The 22,329-nt window shown below is 31.3% G+C and overlaps 2 protein-coding genes and 1 long non-coding RNA gene across 3 annotated transcripts in view; 1 reads left to right on the top strand and 2 right to left on the bottom strand.

Annotated features, from left to right (window-relative positions):
* The window catches only part of LOC149479596 (uncharacterized), a 186,543-nt gene extending 177,184 nt beyond the window's left edge, over window positions 1-9,359 (bottom strand). The window contains exon 1 of the long non-coding RNA XR_016317240.1: window positions 9,304-9,359. This is a non-coding gene — a long non-coding RNA (uncharacterized LOC149479596). The remainder of the gene's footprint in view (window positions 1-9,303) is intronic.
* Window positions 1-22,329, top strand: part of LOC149479601 (COMM domain-containing protein 4) — a 37,227-nt gene that overhangs the window by 7,944 nt on the left and 6,954 nt on the right. The window contains exons 2-4 of the mRNA XM_089708119.1: window positions 19,492-19,518; window positions 20,698-20,820; window positions 22,004-22,043. Of these exons, the coding sequence (XP_089564245.1) occupies window positions 19,516-19,518; window positions 20,698-20,820; window positions 22,004-22,043 (166 nt within the window). The 5' untranslated portion in view covers window positions 19,492-19,515. The remainder of the gene's footprint in view (window positions 1-19,491; window positions 19,519-20,697; window positions 20,821-22,003; window positions 22,044-22,329) is intronic.
* Window positions 1,681-12,078, bottom strand: LOC149479603 (uncharacterized). The gene is made up of 2 exons (XM_089708102.1): window positions 12,007-12,078; window positions 1,681-3,097 (listed from the first exon to the last, which is right to left on the bottom strand). The coding sequence occupies exon 2, from the start codon at window positions 3,091-3,093 to the stop codon at window positions 2,068-2,070; it is 1,026 nt and encodes a 341-aa protein (XP_089564228.1). The 5' UTR covers window positions 3,094-3,097; window positions 12,007-12,078; the 3' UTR covers window positions 1,681-2,067.

Below are 22,329 nucleotides of genomic sequence, written 5' to 3' on the forward strand. Positions count from 1 at the left end.
ATGTCTCTTTCAAGAGGTGTGAGTCCGATCCCTATTCCACGACATCTGGCGTAAGTCAAGGCAGTAATCTCGGTCCCCTGGAGTTCGTCTTAATGATTAACGACTTGCCAGATGTCCTGGAGTACAGTCAGTGCCTGTTATTTGCTGATGATCTGAAAGTTTTTCTCCGAGTAAACGAGGAGGCGGACTGTGAGCGCCTACAAAGAGACTTACTAAATATATTCGAATGGAGTCTGCGAAATAAGCTATATTTTAATATAGCTAAGTGCTCTGTAGTTAGTTTCACTCGCGCAAATAAAAGTATAAACTACAGTTACTCGCTTGGATCCGTTCCTATTCAACGGGTGAATAAGGTGCGCGATCTAGGAGTTTACTTCACGCCTGATCTGATGTTTCGTGAGCACATCACAAACATTTGTAAAAAAGCTTACAAAAACCTTGGGTTCCTTTTGCGCCAAACAAAAGATTTCACTAATATTACAACGATAAAAGTGCTCTTCAACGCGTTAATACGCAGTCACATGGAGCACAATTCAGTTGTTTGGTCGTCCCACGAAGAAAAATATAATATAATGTTAGAGCGGGTCCAGAACAAATACATTAGATATCTTTATTTAAAGCTATATGGGGTGTACCCCTTTTACCCGTTAATGTATCCTACACTATTCATTTTGGGTATGGTAGGATACAATGAACTGAGGGTGCGACGGGAATTCTCCATTGCGCTATACTTTATACAGTTATTGAGGGGATTTGCACATAATCCCGGAGTACTCCAATCCCTCTCGCTGTATGTGCCGGACAAGTACGTTGAGAAGCGTCACAAGCCCCCACTACTCTACGTGCCGCAAGCACGAACCAAGCTGCTTGCGAAGTCTCCTCTGGTGCGAGCACTCCGCGTTCTTAATGACCTCCATGGGAGGGTGGACATATTTACATGCAAGTTGGGTGAATTATCAAAGGTTCTTCTTTATATTATTTGTTATTAATTTATTATTTTTAGATTGTATTTATTATTGGATTATATTTTATTATTGGATTGTGTATATTGTCATTGTATGTCCATTTAGTAGATTGTAAGTTTATAAGTTTAAGTTTTTAGTATTAGTATTCGTTTTAATATATGTATAAGAATTTTAGTTTTAGTCAGTACCGCATTGGGTTAATCCTGTAAAGGTAATTGATATGTGTGTGAATAAATAAATAAAAAAAAAAAAAAATAAATAAAAAAAAAAAATCAGTGCCAAATTTCATGAAAATCGGTCCAGTAGTTTATGCGTGAAAACCATACATACATACATACAAACTTTTCCTCATTATAATATTAGTATAGACTATGTTTATATGCTATGCTATGTCCATTGCTTATTGACATGCTTGTGTGGAATGGTATCCCATGATGTTTCCCATATCAATATTCTTTCTTTTTATTATTATAGTAGTTAGGTGCCTAAAACCCTTTAACTTGAGATCCAACATAATGATAAAATACAGCCATATAATAATAGTTATTCCTATGTACGATAGGTATATAAGATAATATCATCAGAAATATAAAATTTTGGCAAACATACTTTTAATACACTTCAGCTTAATTTTTGGGCTACCTGTAGAGGATATTGATTTTAACTTCTATATTAGATAATAATGGAAGTAAAAGACATAGGGAATGCAAATAATTTAGTCATAATTTAATACTGTTTTATTACTAACAATTTGCGCATAATTTATATTTAATAACATGTAGATATACGTGCGTTTGGACTCAATTACAATAACGGCATCACAAATTGACTAAAGTACATTTTACAATCATTAATTTAATTATCTTTGATTGCTTATTCTATGACTTAGTACCCTCTTGTCTTCAGCAAACCCAGCCTTTTACTGAAGACAAAATTTTCTCCCGAACATACTTTCAAATTTAGATATTCATATCAATATATTACCGTAATTACACAAAAATATTATTATGCAAAGCCGTATATTTCTTATAATAAAAGAGTAAAAACGTTTCGGTGTTCATGTTCGGGAGTTCCAGTCGTTTGATTTTTAAACGTTTAGTTTTTAAAGAACCTTTGATAAATCGTCATTTTCGTGGTTTCGGATCAGGACAATGGTATCTAAAGTCGAGTCTTTGATGTTTTGAGGTGCTGGAGTCCATATAGGGCCGATGATAGGTGGAGATCTCTTTCCGCCCCAAGCGCTGAATTTCACCTTCCTCTTTCCATCCTTCTTCAGATTCACGTCTAAATACGGATGACCGAGTTTAAAGGATTTCGGTAAACTTTCCATGAAAGTGTTGAACGGTAAAGCTTCTTTAGCTGTTTTCTCGTCGAATTGAGTGGATAACGCGAGGATTTTAATTGGATGTCGCTTGTCTAGAGTTGGCATGTACTGAAATCCGGCCATATCCAAGCGTCCTGCTTTGGGAGAATAATTCGACACAATACGAGTTAGCTCTGGTACGTTTGCAGAGAAAATAACCTTTGAAGCTTTTGATCCTGGCTTGTATATCATTTGTCCACTTCGTTTTCCACCCCACGGACTGAAACGTACTCGCTTCGGCATGCTGGGCTCTCGGATACCGGCTGACCTCTTCCATGTCCACATGTGCTCCATGGCATCTCTCTTTCCACCCCAAGGACTGAAGCTCCTTTTCTCTATAGAGCTCATTAAATCGGTAGAATTCCTGCCAAGTTTACCTGAATAGCTGTGAAATATAAACGGGCTTGCTCTATCTTCGTTATTCAAGTACAGGGTCTTGTCTACATCGACCAGGTTTGGTTTCCACTGCTGGTCTTTTGGCTCTTCTGTTTGCTCGCTGCCAGTGGTGCGTCGTTTCCTTTGTATTTCGGTTGGGTCGTGGTTCTGTGGGTAGAATTCGTTGTGGTCCATATTGTCGTCGCTTTGTGGGACTTCGAAGTCATTTCTTGGGTAGTTGAAGTAATTGACGTAAGGGAGGGGAGGGAAGTGAATGGTGGAGTCTAGCGGGTCCATGAGGGCCTCGCCATCAGCGCCGGCGGTGTTGATGTACTGCAGGCTTGCTGTGCCGAACCAGGTGAACGTTATGAAAATCCAGTAGTGCGCCATGATCCTGAAAATTAATAAAAAATACGTAAGATATATTGTTTTAAAAAATGCATCTCGTCAGTATTTCTTATTTGTTAGTTGTAGGTATCTAGTTACGTTATTCATCAGATAGGTTGCTTAATTATATACCTACCTAATTGTGTAGGTTGTTGTTATTGCCTTTGTCAAAATTCTAAATCTAGTCTCGCTATGATATCAAAATGTAACAAAATTTAAAATTAAAATATTACGTAAATATTCACCGAATCTCGATTTAACATCAGGTACCTACATACGACCAGTTGAATTCAAATGTAACGTACCTACCTCTGATTCTAAACGCCAAGACGTCGCTATTAATAAATGCGATTGTTAAAAATAAAGTTCTCTCAACTTAATTTACATACAAGAACTCGAGCATAATAAACATGGACGTAATTAAACACTTACATTATTTATAACCCATACTTATATCAAGTTTAAACACCAACACAAATGAAAACTCTTTCATAAGAAAAACAAAAGTTTTACAGCTGTGTATTATAAGAATAACAGATCTTCATTTACATTATATTTTTGTTTGCTAACGAGATCTAATTAGACGTTAGGTAATTACTTTTCTCTGAACTAGGGTATTTATATTTTTAAAACTTGTAGGTAGATAGTATTAAGAAATCTTAACTTTCAGTATATAATAGACTTTCCACTATAAATCTATTCCAGTTTTGGCGCACTTTCTTCGACTATATGAAACTATTGTAATAAAAGGGAAATAAATAAAGTTTTTTTTCATATAAATGTGATATGAAAAGAGTTGCAAATCGTAGCTCGGAAGTTTTGACATCAAACCAATCTAAAACAAGTCGTAAGCGATTTTTTGTATTAAAAGATAACCTTTTGAAAATAATAAGACGCAAAATACCCGTTCAACTTATAACAGTACCGTTGTTGTAGATAAGTAATCTAACTTTTAATCAAAAAATTAAAATTATTATCTGCGCTCTGTGGCGTATCTAACTTTTTATAAAAAGAGAAATACAATAAGAACTTGTAAAATGACTTTTGGAAGGCGTAATGCGTTTGTAATAAATGTTTGAGACATAAAAGGCAACATGGAATTTAAATGAGTAACCTACGCAGGATTTACTATTCGATCTGTGACCATTTCCTCTTCTTAGATAGATTGTTTGAATAGTAACCTATATCAGTTTTTATTGCACAATGCAGATTTGACAAATCTTACGTTTCAATGAATTAAATACTTGCTGTGATATGCATGTAAGGGAAAAGAAAGTTAAAGAAAATGATATCTGACTAACGTCAGAAATGATTTGTCCAACCATACATGTTCCATATTATAATCACACTATAGTAGGGGAGCCCAGGATGCTAAATGTGGATTTACTCGAGCGTCACGGGAACCTATTAGAATTGGTAGATTAGACCATAGCGAGAAAAAAAGGTCCTATAATGTTTTCACTTTTAGCGGTGGGGAAGGGTTTTTGATTTTTTTTAATTTAAAAAAGAAAAAAATTGGCTTGGAAATACTCAAGCGCGTTAGATATTGATATTTTGCATGCTCCAGGACGTCACTGAAAAAAAGTATACGTTAATCTGACGATTTAAGTGGCGATTTAATCGCTATGAAGAAAGGGTAAAAAATTTAAGTAATATTATTCGAGCGCGTCAGATTAATATATGGGGGGGTTAATTACAATATAAGAAGTCCCCATTTCGCTAATCTGACGATTCGAGCTCAACCTTAGGAAATTATGGATTATTCAAATTTTCCAGCGGGGCCCCTGAGCGCACCCACCAACCATAACTGCTCATATTGACTAGAGGTACTAATGAATAGCTAAGGTACCGTCCCTTATAGTAATCTGACGCGCTCGAGTAAATCCCAAAATCCCCTCTTGGGCTCCCCTACTACTAGCTTCTATCCGTGGCTCTGCTCGTTTACACTATCATATTTTCCCCTTCGCATTAGTTCTTAAAGTTCTATCTGTTTATCACTTAAAAGACATGTAGACAAAATTACTTTCATTTAAAAATAAAATTAATAGTATTAATCAGTAAGATTAAACAGGAAAATAACAATGGCAACCCGTAAAGATTATGCGTGGATGCTTCGGACTTCGGAGAATCTTCTCGAATTATGCTGCTGTTAATTTTCAAAGTATTTAAAAACTATTTTTGAAAGTTGTCGTGAATGTTGTAAAGAAAGGGAAAATACTTAGCGGTGAGTTTAACTTCTATTTTAAAACATAATTAATCTCGGTGATGAACGATCTATTGTCATGGTTATTTTGCCCTTAGGAACTCCTTATTCATAATGTTAAATACCTAAATTTATCAGATATTTGCATACATCCTGGTCAGTCCAAGTATTATTTAAGATTATCACGTGTTCTTTGACGAATTAAGGGTACCTATATCTATATTCTAGCTATATTATGGATAAAAATTATTTAATTTCTTCCCGTAAATCTTATTGATTCAATAACACGCATTTAAAACCTTTAGTTGCTTCAGTAGCTTTTAGTACGCCAAGTTTGTGTCGTCATACTTTTGAACTTTACTCTGTGTAAAACATTTTATGCAGAGATTAATAAAACACAAAGATCCTATGTTAGCTGTTTATCTGGTAAACAAATTGCGACTAAATATAATGGTTCTCGTGGAATCCGATTATTCGACCCTTTACTCAATAATTTAAATTCATTCAGGCACTCATCTGAACTTGTCCATTACGACGGTATTGTTTCTGCATTCCTTTGAAGTTTTTCTTTGTCTCTTCTTCGTAAATATTGACAATTTTAATAGCTAGGGCGCTGAATTTACCTTTACCCTTTAAACAAGTGAGGTGCCGTGACGTTGCTTGGAATTTTCCACTTTACACTTGTATCAATGAGATTGTTTGTTAGTTAGCGTAACAGTAGGTCTAGGTGTAACGGTAAAAGTTAGATAATTATTTAAGGGAAAAATGACGATTCAATCTAGTTATTAGGTTTGGTGAATAATATATTTTCTGTTTCTTGATAACAAAAACACAAATATATATAATTTATTGTAATTCAAATAATTTTAGAAGTAATAGCTACTACCAAATCAAATTTTGACTAAAATTGAGTTTCACTTTCACTACAAATCAATAAATACTTAATTTAAGATAACGGCTTAAATCCATAAACCATTTTGAAAACAATTTTCAATACTAAGTAATAAAACAACACATTTTCGAGGCAATATACGAGGCTGGTAGGGTAATAAAGTTTTTGTATAAAATCCCCCATGGTATACTGAAAGAAACTAGTCCATTTAGCTATTTTCAGGTTTCGTCCATAGAGTAGATACGGCGACACAAAGTTTATTTAATCTTTATAGACTATATATGCAGTTTGAATTTAATTTATGATAAATTGGAACTTGGAAGTATATGCCACTATATATGCAGCGTGTAGTTTATTTTTAGAGGAGCGTTTAAATTGTTTTGAAAACACTGTTTTTTTTATAAAATTATCGCCATAACGACAAATTTTCTGATTTTTGAGGGGTTAATTTAAAAAGTTTGCTCCCACGTTAACAGCGTCAGATTCAGGTGCAACTAAACAAACGAAACAATTAACTTTTGGTAAAGTAAATGTGACCTTAAAAATAAGGCTTATTTAAGACTAGCTTTTATACAATAAATGTATATATATCTAGATAATTTTCAGTCAAATCATGGACTGTTGGATGCAGGAGTTGTAACTTACAAAAGAAAACTTGAACACGATGTTGAAACTATTAAAGAAAAAACCTCAAAGAATTGTTGTTTCTTCAAAAGCTTTAAAGTTGTGCAAGCTCACTAATGCTCATTGAATGGAGTTTTATTTAGTAGAGTATAATAGGTTAAATGAACAAGATGCAATGTGTTTGACACGTTCTTTTAAACACAAGAAAATATTGAACAATATGATTATTATAAAATAATGCAAACAAACAGTATATAATGAACCAATTTATCTACCTGTTAGGTTAGGTACCAAAATTTTAATAAATAATCATTATTTGGGTTATACATATATAGTTAGGAACTCCTATAAAAAAGACAATATCTATGTTTTTGGATTTAAAATCTAATATTCGAAACCCAATGTTTTGGAAATTCATTAGGTTTTATTTGGTCTTATCGTAAACATAATAATAATCTAGAATATATTTTTCAAGAAGATTTTCTTTGAACATTACTCAAGCCGCTAGTAAAGCTTAGTTAAAAGCATTTTCAGCAAAGATGCATTGCAAACTAATGTATTGGATGACTTCACTGTTAGTCGAAAGTTGAATTTTCTTTTACTTTAAACTTCTCTTTTTTATGAGCGGGATATGAAAATGGATTTTAAGAATTACTTGTTAAATTGAGTATAATATGTATAAGTATCTATTAAAGAGTTTGTTTTTTTTCGCCTTCGCTAATCACCGCAAAATAAACATTATACACCTACACCACTCTTAATTATATAGACGTACATTATAATCAAATGGGTATTATTTTGAAAAATAAACCTGATCATCGTGGAGTTATAAAATCTATAGCTACAGAAATCGTTTACAATTTCTTACTTTCATCTCTCTAGTATTGTATAGTCTATGGTTCCATCTAGCTCTTGTTTCAAACATGTTTGTCAAAGAGTATATTTATAACACAGGATGTTAATCTGCGAGTTGCATTGTATTTCTTGTGGTGCGGTCGGTCAAACCGCAAAATGTCTGATGGATCAGCGTAGCATTGTTGTAGAGGCATAGACAAAGCTTTTGAATGCACTGTGATCCGAAAATTTGATTGCGAATATGGGGTTTGTTTTCGTCGAGTTTCGATTTTGATAGAGCCTTAGGATAGAGCGTACTGATTTTGTTAATGTATTAAAAGGTGTCATAATTATTTGTAGATACTGTCGTATTTATGTTGAGTATAAGTTGAGTATTAGAACAGATTATTTTATATTTTTGTAGAAATTCTCATACCTAATATTATTATTATGTGAGAATTATAATATTAAATGCGAATTAAGATGAACTGAATAGTTTGAAATGGATTATCGGATACCTACATAGGTACTGCTTAGCGGTATAGTCTTAACTCTTAATTTAAGATGCTTCATTCGGTTTTAACATATTAACGAAATAAAAATATGTGCTCTTCACTAAGCTTTTGCTAAACTATTGTTAACGCCTATAGTTGCTTGCTTTCAAATATTAGACAAATTATTAAATAAGGTGTTGCGCACGATTATATTTAAAAATAATTAAATCCTGTGTTTGATTTTACGCCTCAATTATGTTACGAACCGAGTTCATAAATTGTGTTTTAATCCTTTGCGACGGGTCTTTAGAAAAATTCATCTTTATGCGTAAATAAAAAAATAATCTGGGGTAATTTTTTATGGTATCTAAAATTTAAATACGCATTCGATAATCATAGCAATTATGAATTACCCTTTCCTTTCCAGAATAGTAGAAATTAAATTTACAAAAACCATTCATAAACTTTACATTTCTATTAAATCATTAAATAATTTTGACGATATTGCAATCCGAATAAACAATTACGAATTTGTAATAGCTTTGTCGCTCTTTATGTTCGTTTAACTCGAAACTTTTTGTACTACGCAAACTTCTGCGTGTTTATGATCAATCAATTAATTAATTTAGATAACTCCTAACGCATAACTGTCTATATTACATATTTTATAATATTATAAAGCTGACGAGTTTGTTAGTTTGTTTGTTTGAACGCGCTTATCTCAGGAACTACTGATCCGATTAGAAAAATTCAGTGTTAGATAGCTCATTTATCGAGGAAGGCTATAGGCTATATTATATCATTACGCTAAGACCAATAGGAGCGGAGCAATGCGGGTAAAATCGCGGAGCACAGCTAGTTTACAATATACATATTATTATTTATACATGTTTAAATCAAACAAAACACAGATAATCTAATTGGAAAACCCCGCTAAAGTTCATTTCTCTTATATGTTAGATACGTGAAACTTTCTTGGTCGACTTTTGCTAAACATTGAATTTTGTTGTTCAACGATGCCCCGTGCAAACGTTAATTAAAAAGCTTTGGTGGTTTTCTTTTCTATTGATCTTAATTTTAGGATGATTTATAATTATGTAATTTAAATTAATATGTATTGGAAACCGATATTTTAAGAACGTGATAATAACTCGATTAAGAGTTACATTGTACATTGTAAAAATCCCTACTAATATTATAAATGCGAAAGTAACTCTGTCTGTTACGCTTTCCCGCTTTCCCGCTTAAACCTCTCAACCGATTTTGATGAAATTTGGCACAGACAATCTTTAGACCCTGAGAAATATGTACCACGGGCGAAACCGCGCTAGTTAATTATATTTGTGCTTTAAATCCCCGAATTATATTCATAGAATGGAGGAAAGATTCAGTTTCTTGTCCAAATAAATGTCTAGTAAATAAGGCTTTCTTATGCTTTTTGTGTTTAATTTTTATCGAATCGGATAGGTCGGATAATTTCGTTGAAGTCTTGATTTCATGTACCCTATTCACTTGGACGTATGGGCATGTTTATTACGGACTTTTTCGTCACTTTTTCGTTAGGTTCGTCCCCACGGCACAACTGGTATTTATATTCTCTAAAGCCAAATGCTTACAGAGAAAGATAAGATAATGGAATAAATGGCAAACTAACTCGACAGCTTTCAAAAGTCGGACCTCGGAACTCGGAAGCTTTTCTCGTTGCGAATTTGTTGTTTTTCTTAAAATAAAAATTAGTGTAGGTACCTATCTATTTCTTCGTTTCTAGTACAATTATTTAGTAGCTGCAGCCAATGGTTAAATTTGGACCTGGATAAATAGCTTATATGCTAATCCTGAGAATAATCTTTCGCTAGAAATAATGTCTTCCAGAACCGATCAGTCGTTTTAAGAGAAAGAGAAAAAATATCAATCCTGGCAAACTTTCGCGTCTATACTCTATAGTTAATAGACGTATTATTAATAAAAACACACAAGATTATAATCAAGCTCTTACTCCTCATTAATAAATATTCCATTCTTACAAACGTTCGCCTTAAGTGTCGTATTGAAATGTAAAAGAGTTTTTATCCTACTTCTATGAATCGGGTCTTACAGCAAACATGCATTTGGTTTTAGCATTTGCTTAAATTTTCGTTCCTAGCAGGCTAGCCTAGACTTCGCAAATGTACTAAATTCGTTAAACCAGTTTGACATTTCCCTTTTTCAACTGACTTCAAAAAGAAGAGGACCTCTTCAAGACTATGTCGTTAAATTAAAAAAAAATTAAATTCGTTCGTTGTTTGTTTTGTTTTTAACCGACTCCAAAAAAAGGAGGAGGTTCTCAATTTGGCCGGTTTATTTTTAAAATTATGCATATTGTATGAAAAACGTATTTGGTAGAAAAACGTAACCACAATACAATTTCGCTCTGCTTAATTATTAATTAGTGTGGATAGTTCGTTTATTTATTTAGTTGGTTTACTCATAAGCAGAAAAATTATAACAAATAGGATAGGATTCAAATTACCAACTGTTTGTCTTAAGTTTTTGCAGATATGTAGAGTAAATTTCGTGAATCAAACTATTCCGAAACTTACTGCGTTGTTAATACTTTTCCGTTATATCAGAAAGCTTAATGCTTAAAAGATATTTGATTAATGACATTTGTTAGAAATTCCATTACAACCACAAATATACAGAGGCAAATCTCTCCAATAATATATTTTTACTTAAATATTATTAGCTTCCTACGATTGATTTTTCCTGATTGTTTAATTAAAATATCAAATTCCTGAATTATTATTAAAAATATTATCTATACTAATATTATAAAGAGGAAAGGTTGGTATGTATGTATGTATGGTTTTCACGCATAAACTACTGAACCGATTATAATGAAATTTAGCACACACATATAGAGAGTAACTTGGATTAACACATAGGATAGGTTTTATCCCGGAAATCCCACGGGAACGGGAACTATGCGGGTTTTCCTTTGAAAACGCGGGTGAAAAGCTAGTATGTTATATTCTTCTTTGTTTTTTTTTATTTATTATTTTGTAGTTATAATGAAGTGATCTTAAATACTGTAAGCAAAACTACAACTTACATAAGACATATAAGTTAGAGAAATTTAATTTTTTATAACTTAAAAATAACTATTTACAGGCGTGTGCTAAGTAAGAATGGAAAATTGTTATCTATGTAGGTTTAGCTAAGGGAATGGAAAAAGACTTTCTGATCAATTTTCATATATTGAAAATAAATGTCTATAACTAAACAATCATGATTGTTTAATATTTCACATTACATCTTCTTATGAAATAAATATCAAATCATCAATTTAGTTATATCCGTTTCTAAATCATGAATAATATTAATAATTTATAACGTAATTTCCTATTCAATTTCCATTTTGAATCTTGCATTCAACCGTGATAATTTTAACCACTCAAAATTAACGCTAGTGCTACGAAATATCGTAGCCGCGTAGCCACGTAGCGCGTAGCACTTCAATATTGTTTCGTTAAAAATAAAACTTTAAAGTCGATTTATTTGAGAGCTTATTGGTTCGAAAAAATATAAATTAGTTTTTAAATACAATTCAATATTTTGAATTCAGCCTATTTCGTGTAAAATTAAATTTCCAACAATTGAAAATATGAATATTCGTACGTTCCTTATCGTTTTATTGAATTCAAAATTGCTTAGATCTGACGAAGTTTATTAATATTACATTGAAAACCGTTTGATGTTGTAAATAAATATTTAAATTAATTCCTTGAAAATTTTAAATTTATTTGACAACTTAGAGATTAATAAGAGATTTTTAAAATTTGTTAAAACAAAAAAATCTTTATATTTCCGAATCTTAAAACTAATCTTACCTTATAAGAAGGAATCCTCAAAATCGTGTTATTATTATATAATTAACATCAATGCTGTTCACTGTCCGCCGCTCGCTTGAAGTGTGGTGATGTTCGGCCTCCCAACTCTTATATATATACAGGCATGGTTAGGTAGCGTCAGCATAAACACGCGATTAATTTTCGTGGTCGCGTTTGTATGGAAATTGTATGCTTTATTTGCATTTGTGTTAAGTTGTGTACATCTTTAAGGGTGACATTTACGATGTATGTTAACACAAGTGTAAGTGAATGTTATACGCTTATCAATTAAAGATTTTTAACGGGTTTGAGTGTCTAATTATAACGATCATGAATGTAATGGTTTGCTGTAGAGTATTGAAAAGATGAAATTGATGATTTGTATGGATATATTGCGTTTCAAATTCGTAAAAAAAATTGTAATGAAAAATATACATACCAAATTCTTCTAAAACTTTTGCACGCCTCATAAGCGAAGCGTTGAGGTGGGTACTACTGTCACTTCGCGCAAAACATCTGATTTTTCAAACTTAAAATGTCTTTATGTATCATACATTGCACTTGTAAGATAATACATACACACACATATTAAGAAAAAACACTATTTTTAACATTCATGATATTTTTGATGTCATTTTTGTTATTTAAACTAGTTAAAAAACAGTTTAAAAAAGTTCTGTCTTGGACGTCCGTGTGTCTGTATGTGCGGAGGATTTTCTTGTTAACACGATAGCGACCGAAATACTTTACTAATCGAGTCTTTTTTTTTCTCTTACGCTTGAGTATGCTCAGGAATAGAACCCTTTCATTTTTCAGGGTCTGATTCGATGTGGTTTAATTGTTATTAAATAAACAAAAATAATAATTAATAAATAATTATTAAAAAAAAATTATGAGGCGTGCACTTTTGGATTTTCCAAATTATTTTATACTATCGTACTGTTTACTACTACATCACATCGTCTATTAAAATATCACAACATCTATTTAATACAACTTTTTCATAAATGAAACTTGTGAATGTCGTGATTACCACGTCAACCAATGTGGTTCACCAATAGTTCATTTTATATGGTCCACATTTTGTTTACCTTATAATAAACCGTTGACCTTTTAATATCTAGCTTTCTTATATAAAAAAAAAATATTCTTAAAGTTCTTATAGGCACTATAGTTCCCTTGATACTACGAACGTATCATATCTATGTACATTTAATTCCAATGTTTATATTACAGTTCTTCCTTCATCTTTAAACTTGTTCATATAAGAGACTAAGTGTTTGCTTTAAAAATATCAACATCAGGAATGTACGCTCCAAATCCATTTATTTCATATGCATTAATAATTGCAATCATATCTCTGAGAGGTTTAAGTTTATTTTATGGATATGTGCATTTTATTTATTTGGTTTTGGCCTATTATATGTTAAACTAGAAATTCGGTATATTGACATTTTCTTTCCAATACACAAATTGTAAGTTTTATTGGTTTAAATTCATAGTATATTTGAGACTTTATTTAAAATAACGTTAAACACGCGTATAATTATAAAAAGTCAATAAAATTATTAATTTATTCAAGTTGAGATGAGATAAGTCATTAGTTTATTAATTTGATGTTTAACTATTGAAATGTTTCATTAAAATTAAATTTAATAAGACAATTGTAAAAACTCGTTCACAAACCCACACATGCTGTAGCAACAAAAAAATGTAAATTTCCGAACGACTACGTTGCTATCCCTACAAGTAACCAACTGTTGAACGCAAGGGCCATTTGTACTAGCAACATCTCTGTTTCGCACTTCAAATTCATTAGATGCAAGGAAATTGTTTTCTTTCAATATCATAAGCCCGATGTTGTGAGGAAATATAACACGGTTTGTTTGTATGCTGTATAAATTGATAGTAAAGAACGCATTTTAACGGCTGTTGAATGTTGGAATGTGACCGATTTATTGCTAAGTTTTTTTTTTTATATTTGCATTTGAAGACTATTTTTCTTTCTTTTTTGGTTAACGGCAACATGTAGGTAGTAGGAAAAATATCAATGAAGGCTGAAACATTGCAGTAATCATAAAATGTAAAGCTCTTTGAAAATAAAAATAGACTTGAATAAATATATTTTTTTAATATTAAAATGTAGCTACATATTAAAGTATAACATTAACAACATAATTAATTTTCTCCAGTAATTAATAGAACAGAACATATGTCCTAGGCTTTCAATCCTGCAATCCCAACTGACTGATGTAGTTATAGGTCATCATAATATTATGTTTTACAATTTTTAGAAGCATCTATTAATTAGTGATATATCAATTAATTTACTTCGTGACTAATAACGAATTAGTATAAATCTATACTAATATTATAAAGCTGAAGAGTTTTTTTGTTTGAACTCGCTAATCTCAGGAACTACTACTCCGATTTAAAAAATTCTTTCATTGTTAGATAGCCCAATTATCGAGGAAGGAATATCATCACGCTAAGACCAACAGCAGCAGAGAGGATATAATTTTGTATGTATCAATAAACTACTAACCGTAGCCTATAGGTACATAGTACTAAAGGGGCTCAAATTTTGTATCCACATAGCTAGGATAAGGCCTGAAACTATAATATAGTCTAATACTAAATTAAAAATGCCCCTGTAGGATCACAGAAATTACGCAAGCTTACACTACGTGATACTTTTATAAAAGATGTAAAAACGTGAATTCAAAAAGTTCAGTTCGTTATGACTTGAATTCCGATCCATACAATTTTATGTTGGTTATATTTGTTTTTTTTACATAAGTGGAATATATTATTTTGAACTTGCAAGGCAAGGATTTTAATTATACCTTATTTTCTCTAAATCTCACTGGGAAACGAACTTCTCTTTAGTATTTCATTCTAGAAGTTAATTCAGTTCAAAATCCACAATACATACATGTACATAGAACACGTTATAAAAAAATAGCGTATAACATTATAACGTAAAACTGCAGAATACGCGAGATGAAAACATATCTATACGTGGAAAAATTCGCAGTATTTCCTGTGATCTGTGCATTGTTATCAATAGTTGATAAATTCAGTATGTACATGTAGTACCTACAAGGTTATTTTAGTTCGTTAGTTTACTCAAAACAGATATTTCACGGGGTCTCCAAAATATAAACATTCAGTTATTGAAAATGATAGTTGACGTACCGCCTCCTTGGTACAGTGATTAACGCGAGAGCGTAGAACCAAGGGGTCGTGGGTTCGATTCCCGGTGGAGACGAAGAAAAAAAATGTCTCGGTCTGGCAGGACACAGAAGGCTGATCACCTACCTACTTGTCCCTAAAGAAAATCGATCAGTGAAACAGATGAATGAATAATGCATCTGCCCCTTACCCCACATGGGACGGGACTTCACTTTTTTTTTGAAAATGAACGAAATATTAAAAGATATTGTTTCATAAAAAAACTTAATTCAGATAAACATCTAGCAATAGGTACATTTAAAATAAATTTTTAAATTTAACCCATTTGTTACTATAATTTGCATATTAAATGAGTTCTGAAATCTTAGAATAATTACAGAAACATAGTCAGAAAACTTTTCTAAGTTTTGTCTAATTTTGCGCATATTTACAATGAAATACTTGTTTGAAATGAAAATAAGAGAAACTTTGAGAAACATATAAACACTTCTTCTATTAAAAGATTTCTTGGCATTAAATTTAAAGTTATTTATGAGGTAATAACTTTCCAAAAGTAGCAGTAGGTAGGTAGGTGAAAATGTAGCACATTTTAAATCCTTTTTAGGTTCACTATATTTTGCCAAATTCGAAATCAAAACTATAAAATATACGACATTATTTTAAAACTTATGCACACAATTGCCAAAACGGACCCTAATTAAAAAAAACAATGCCATTCACCACAAAAAAAATATAATAATCTATAACTTGCACACCAATTGCAAAAAAACCCTAATACAAAAAATTAATAAGCCATTTCTCATAGATAAAATAAACCATCTTCACCCATTTCAATCATAATTCGCCAACCTCTTAGCACTTGTTTTTAAGGCGTCATTAATAAAAATAACCCTGCAATATCGATGGTGATAAAGTCCCGTAGCTCGTGATAAGTGAACAGTTTTGAACGAAAACACCTGAGACTGGGCGGGAGATTAAATGAAAACATGCGTGCTGCCGAAAGCTGACATCTGACCCCCGTAGAGTAATTTCGTGTAGAGTGTTTTGTTTTAATTGTAGTTAATAGTTGATTATTTGTACTATATTGAACCTGATTTTATCTTAACTGTTATTATCTATTTATTAAGGACTAAGGCAAGTTTGTATCGACTATTTCATTTTATCTAATAGTAGTTTAGGTACCTGATTAGGTATATATGTATGCTAAAATGTATAAAGATGAAAAAAACAGTAGTTTATTTTAGTGCTTTATATGTAACTAGTGGTCCGCCCCGGCTTCGCCTGTGGTACATATTTCGCAATAAAAGGTAGCCTATGTCCTTTCTCGGGTATCAAAATATCTCCATACCAAATTTCATGCGTGCATGCAAATTTCAAATTGGTTCCGTAGTTTAGGCGTGATTGAGGAACAGACAGACAGACAGAGTTATTTTCGTATTTATAATATTAGTATGGATTTTATGATGGTACACTAATACAACCTAATATTATGTAGAGCAAAAGATTTGATTATGTGTTTGTTTGAAATACTATAACGAACCGATTTGAAAAATGAAAAATATAGTGTTGTTAATTCTTTTTTACTAGTAGTTAAGCAGGATTCGTAATTTTTTCACATTTTCATTCTCATTCGCCTAAACAATGCCTCTTGGCTCTAGTATAAGTTAGTCTGTGGATATCTTAATCTTTTATCAGGTTAAATAATATCTCTTTTACTTTTCCCGTTAATTTGACTTAAATTGGCATCTAAAAATAGACTCTTGTTTATTTTACGATTATTCGTATTCTGCTATAATAATTTACCTACCTATTATTAATATTCGATCGAAAGAAAAACTATATTATTACTATATTAGATACCTATTCCTTACCAAACTAAGAAAAGCTAGTTGAAACACTAATGAGGCTATAATATAATGAATATTATAATTTTCTGTGAAACTTTGTATTGAATAGGTTTGTTATTTAAGCGCATCGAAAAAAAAATCCTAGTCAATGATAGCTTTCCAAAGAAAATTTTATTAGAAAGTCAAATATTTTGCCTATTTTTATCAATAAGGTAAGATTTCTAAATTTATCTCTATACTTATGATTTAACTATTATAAAAGCTTGATTAGAAAATAACATTGATCTGGATCTGCTTAAGTTTTCGTTAGATATTTCTGTTTTTAATTGACTCATTTTCCTCATCTCACGGGAAATACATGACATAATATAAAACTAAGATATAAAATAGTTGTCTTGAAGTCAAAAACGTTAACTAGCTTTCCACCTGTGGCTTCGCACATAAGTGTGAAACGTTATTGCGTCATGGCTTTGACATAAACATTATCCATGTTCTATTTTATTTTTCTTTTTTTCGTAGAATAAAGGTTGCCTTTTTCATATTCCGATGTAGGGAACATAAAATGAAAAAGGCAACGCAATATCATTTAAAATGTATTCAAAATGTTCAGTTATTTAAATGTGAACAATTAATAATGAAGCCTCTTATTTTATAACACGTTACTTTCATCTTATTTTGTACTTGACTAGTTTCAGTCCAATATCATGCATTAGGATTTCAATATGTTTTTCTATGTAAACGAGGGAGGGTCCTATGTTACGGTCGCGTCATAGTAATCTCATTTCTTACGTGAAAACCTTTATTGTTTCACGGGAATAATTAAGTAAAAGCTGTTACGGTTATTACGCAATCATCGTAATCAAACTATAAAAAAATTTGCGTAGGATATATTTACAATGCTATGTGATAATTAGGTAATCATTCAGATGTATATATGTAAAAGATATTAATAAATAAGATTAAATAATAAAATATGTAGGTACATCAAGCTCATCAATACATCGTCATTTCGTTTATCGGGAAATATCTTTGGATACATACTTATGTATTTGCGTATTTTTCTTAAAAAAAAATAAAAACTTAACCACTTGTTACTTACTTCAAAACATTTTATATCAAACTAGCTTTCCGTTCGCGCATTGTCTAAAAGTTAATAAATTATATACTAAAAGCTTCCTCTCCAATCACTCTATCTAAAAAACCGCATCAAAATCCGCCCCGTAGTTTTAAAGACTTAAGCATAGGTACTAAGGGACAGAGAAAGTGACTTTGTTTTATATTATGTACTGACTACTGACGATCATAGTTTTTCAGATATCATGCAAAAGTAAGCGAGATTATTTTAACGCATTAACCAAATTAAACCACACTGTTTAAACATCAAATATTTAATTATTTACAAATATTTGTTATATTTGAACTAACATGGATATTAATATAAAACCCCAGAGTATTAAGCGATAGTCCAACATGACTCTTAACTATATGAGATATTTGCTAGAGAAACCTCTTTGTGACGGTCAAGCGACGTATTAGCTTCTTTTATAAGTTTTAAAATAGATTGATCACATTTTATGTAAGTTTTTAGCGCTTTTAATAGCTTTTTAATCTGGTAGTATTATAGCAAACGTATGAATAGCGGACTATTTTGACGTGGTACAATAATTGCCGTGTGTTGTTTGAACACTCGTTAAAATTTTACGCAGTTAAAATTTTCCTTTTAACAATTCAATGTAATATATAAACAAGCTTCCGATTCTTTAAAAGTAATGATGCAGAAAATGTAGCAGGAAAAATTACGTATCAAAATAGAACTTTTCTGTTTGTTTTGTTATTTAATAAATAGGTTTATTATCATCAATGTAGATGCAATATTGTATCTACCTACTATTTTATATATCACTAGCGGTCCGCACCGGCTTCGCCCGTGGTACCTACTTATTTACGTTTTCTTTACATCACGTAGGAACCATTCTCGTACTGGAATATAATAAAAAAATAATAATCGAAATGCGAAACGGGTTTCATTTTTATAAATATAGATATAGTTATATTATAATATGTATACTTACTGCAGAGTTTGCCATAAAATTTTAAATATTAACATCATGTAAATATCTAGCTATAAGTGATATTATATGTTTAGATATTAAACATATACATCAGCTTACAGTATAATCATTTTAAAACATCTCTTTGTGTCTCATGTGTCTCTAATCGCTAGTAAAATGAGTAAAGTTATAACTTATAAGTGATACATATAAGACACTTATAAGTGATATATATATAATAACACATCAATTCTACAAGTTGTATTACGCAATAAATCCCCCATTTCAACTATAAATAACGTCTCTATGTCTTAACCCCTTACGTGATAAAACTCTATGTGCCATGCGCTAACGGGTGATTCAGATGTTAATTTTATATCATATTGTTTCAGATACCAAGCTACATCGTAGATAATATGGTGAGTTCGTTATTTTGTACATTTATACCACATTTATACGCCCACGCGAAGGGTACTACGCCTTTCTACATTTCTATGAACTAGCCGTTCGTCCCGGCTTGACCCGGGATAAAACCAACATAAAAATAGTCTAGGTCACTAAGGAATAGTAGGTATAGCTTTCTGCTAGTGAAATCATTTTTAAAATCGGTCTAGCAGTTTTTGTGTGAAATCATTATAAACTAACTTACATAATATTAAGATTATTAAGATAATTGCAAAGGTCTTTAGGATGTAGGTATATTTACTACATTGGAATATTTTTAAGAGACTTAATACGTTTCTACCGTATGCTAAGTGAGGTAAGTAGGTAGAGCCTAGAGCCAATGTATACCACTTAATATTGTAAATATCACTAAATAGTAAGATATAAATTTTTTTTAATCTAAAAAATTACTAGGTGTGTATTTTGATAAAATATTAACACAATTTTATTTATGCTTATTTTGTAAAATGTATGGATAACGAATCCTATAAACTCGATTTTGAATTTCTTGTCGTCGGTCGTCCACAATTGAGAATTGAAACGTTCACTATAATAATTTAATTCAAAATAACATAGCCCATTGTTGGTAAATGATAATATGATGGTTAATAATTACCCATCTAAATCTGTGGTTTAGTGCATTGTCAATCAATGTACCTATTTGTTGATTAGATCGCCTAATAGTAAACAGCAATCATGCAGTAATGATAATTCAACAATTGATTTCGTGTACAGGATATATGTATTGTGGTGGGTAATGATAGCCAATATATTATTTTACCGATTTACCTATACTTTTTTAATAATTTTATAATACAACAAATGATATTAAATTTATTCATTAATTCGTAATTGGAAAATATAAACAACACCATTCGAGAGTAGAAAAACACATCATTATTCTATCGTTTAATTTATTGTTTCCCCATTTTCGTCTTAAAAAATCAGTATAATCTCTATTTCTCAAAGAAATTCGAACAACAACACACACCCATACACAACGGAGAAAAAGAATTAGATAACACAAGCACAGCTCATAGGTACAATCCAAAAAACAGAAACATTCTCTTAGCCTAATTGTATTATATATCATATAGCATCTAGCTTATAAGAAATTCAAATATTATTTATCAATTCAATTGTATCTTCCGTAGAAATTCAAGTTCTGTTCGGACGGTGACTGCCCGCTATGGGCTCTCGCCGCTCTGCACGCGCTGAGCAGTCTACCCGCTCCACTCTTCAGGAATTTATTGCATCATGTTGTAGATGAACAGCCTGTAAGTATAAATATTTTAAAGAAGGACATAATAGGAATGGTTATATCTTGGCGTAGGTTTACTGGTTTAATATTTCGAGTTTTTATAAAAGCAAAATCACTTTAAAAACGGGTTTGGTAGATATCATATATTTTAATATTTATCAAAATATCCACATATAAATTACTAGCTTTCCGTTCGCGGCTTCGTCCTAGTACTTATAGTAGCTAGTGTAATATTAATCCATTTAAAAGCGACTAGAACATATACCAAAAAATAAACATTAGTTGTTAATAATTTCTAACTTAACGATTAATGATTCACACGGTTATTTTAAGTTTGGCAAAGTTCTAAATTCTCAAGCGGAGAAGTTGTATTGAAAATTTCACAGAAGACTCATGATTTGCGAAATTAATTACGTTTAAGATCATTCACTGTCAAAAACAAATATCTACAATACCGCCAATGATATTATGATATGCTACTCGTTTTAAAATGTACTTACATTAATTATAATATGATAAGACCATGATAGCACTATTATTTAAAATAAATAAATCATTTATTTTCACATAAAAAAAATACAAATTAAAGTGACCCAGGCTCCTAAGATAGTAAGAACAGTTTTTCAGGAGCCTGTGTCTTCCATTTACAGTTCACGACACGAAGAAATCAGTGACAATTTAAATAAAATACAATTAACATGCAATTAAAACTATAAATTATATTATTCGGGTTTGTAATAAATAGTATAAGTATAACCTTTACTATTAAGGCTATAGGAACTTATACATTTCCTTCTGGCACCTATGTCCTTACAGTTCCTTTGAATACGTAAATCAAATTTGGTCAGCTTTCACACATTTTCACATTTCTTTGTACTGATAAACTGATAAAGGAATAATAAATGAGTCCACATGACGTGTAATGTAGGAGTAAAAAAGTTTAACATAGCGTTTTTTATAATAATAATAATTAATCGAACGAAAACTGAAAAGTAATGCAATTGGGAAAATGTTTCGTATTACATAAAGCTATAAGTATCACTTTACATACTCCCATAATTAATGATCATCTATAATATCTATAAGACAATCTAAAATGAAATTAAATGACTGACATCAAATTTAATATAACTTCTATACATAAATGTATTATGAAATGCCTAAATATTATTTTCAATAACATTCTTAAATATTTGCAGGATGATGGAATCATGGAGATTTTGAAAGACACAAATTTATGTAAGTTATTATAAATTATGAGGATTTATTTTGATTTACGAATAATAACGAGCAAGCTTATATTCGAGCTAGTAAATAATTTGTAAATGAAAGCGTGGCAGGGTACATAGTATTATATTATTCTTTCAAATCATGTTTTACGGATATATTCTAACAGCATCTCGCGAAGAATGTGCCCGTGCAGCGGCTGTACTCCGCTGGACGCTGCGGCAAGCGCACCGCTGTTCGTGCAGCGGCGTGCAGCTGGCCCGCGACCTGCTCGTGCTGGGCGTGCCTCGGGCGCATG

This window comes from Colias philodice, chromosome 20, assembly GCF_061535455.1.
Source record: "Colias philodice isolate Cphi_HAF_F1 chromosome 20, ilColPhil1 Martin Lab GWU primary, whole genome shotgun sequence".
Classification (NCBI taxonomy): Eukaryota; Metazoa; Arthropoda; class Insecta; order Lepidoptera; family Pieridae; genus Colias; species Colias philodice.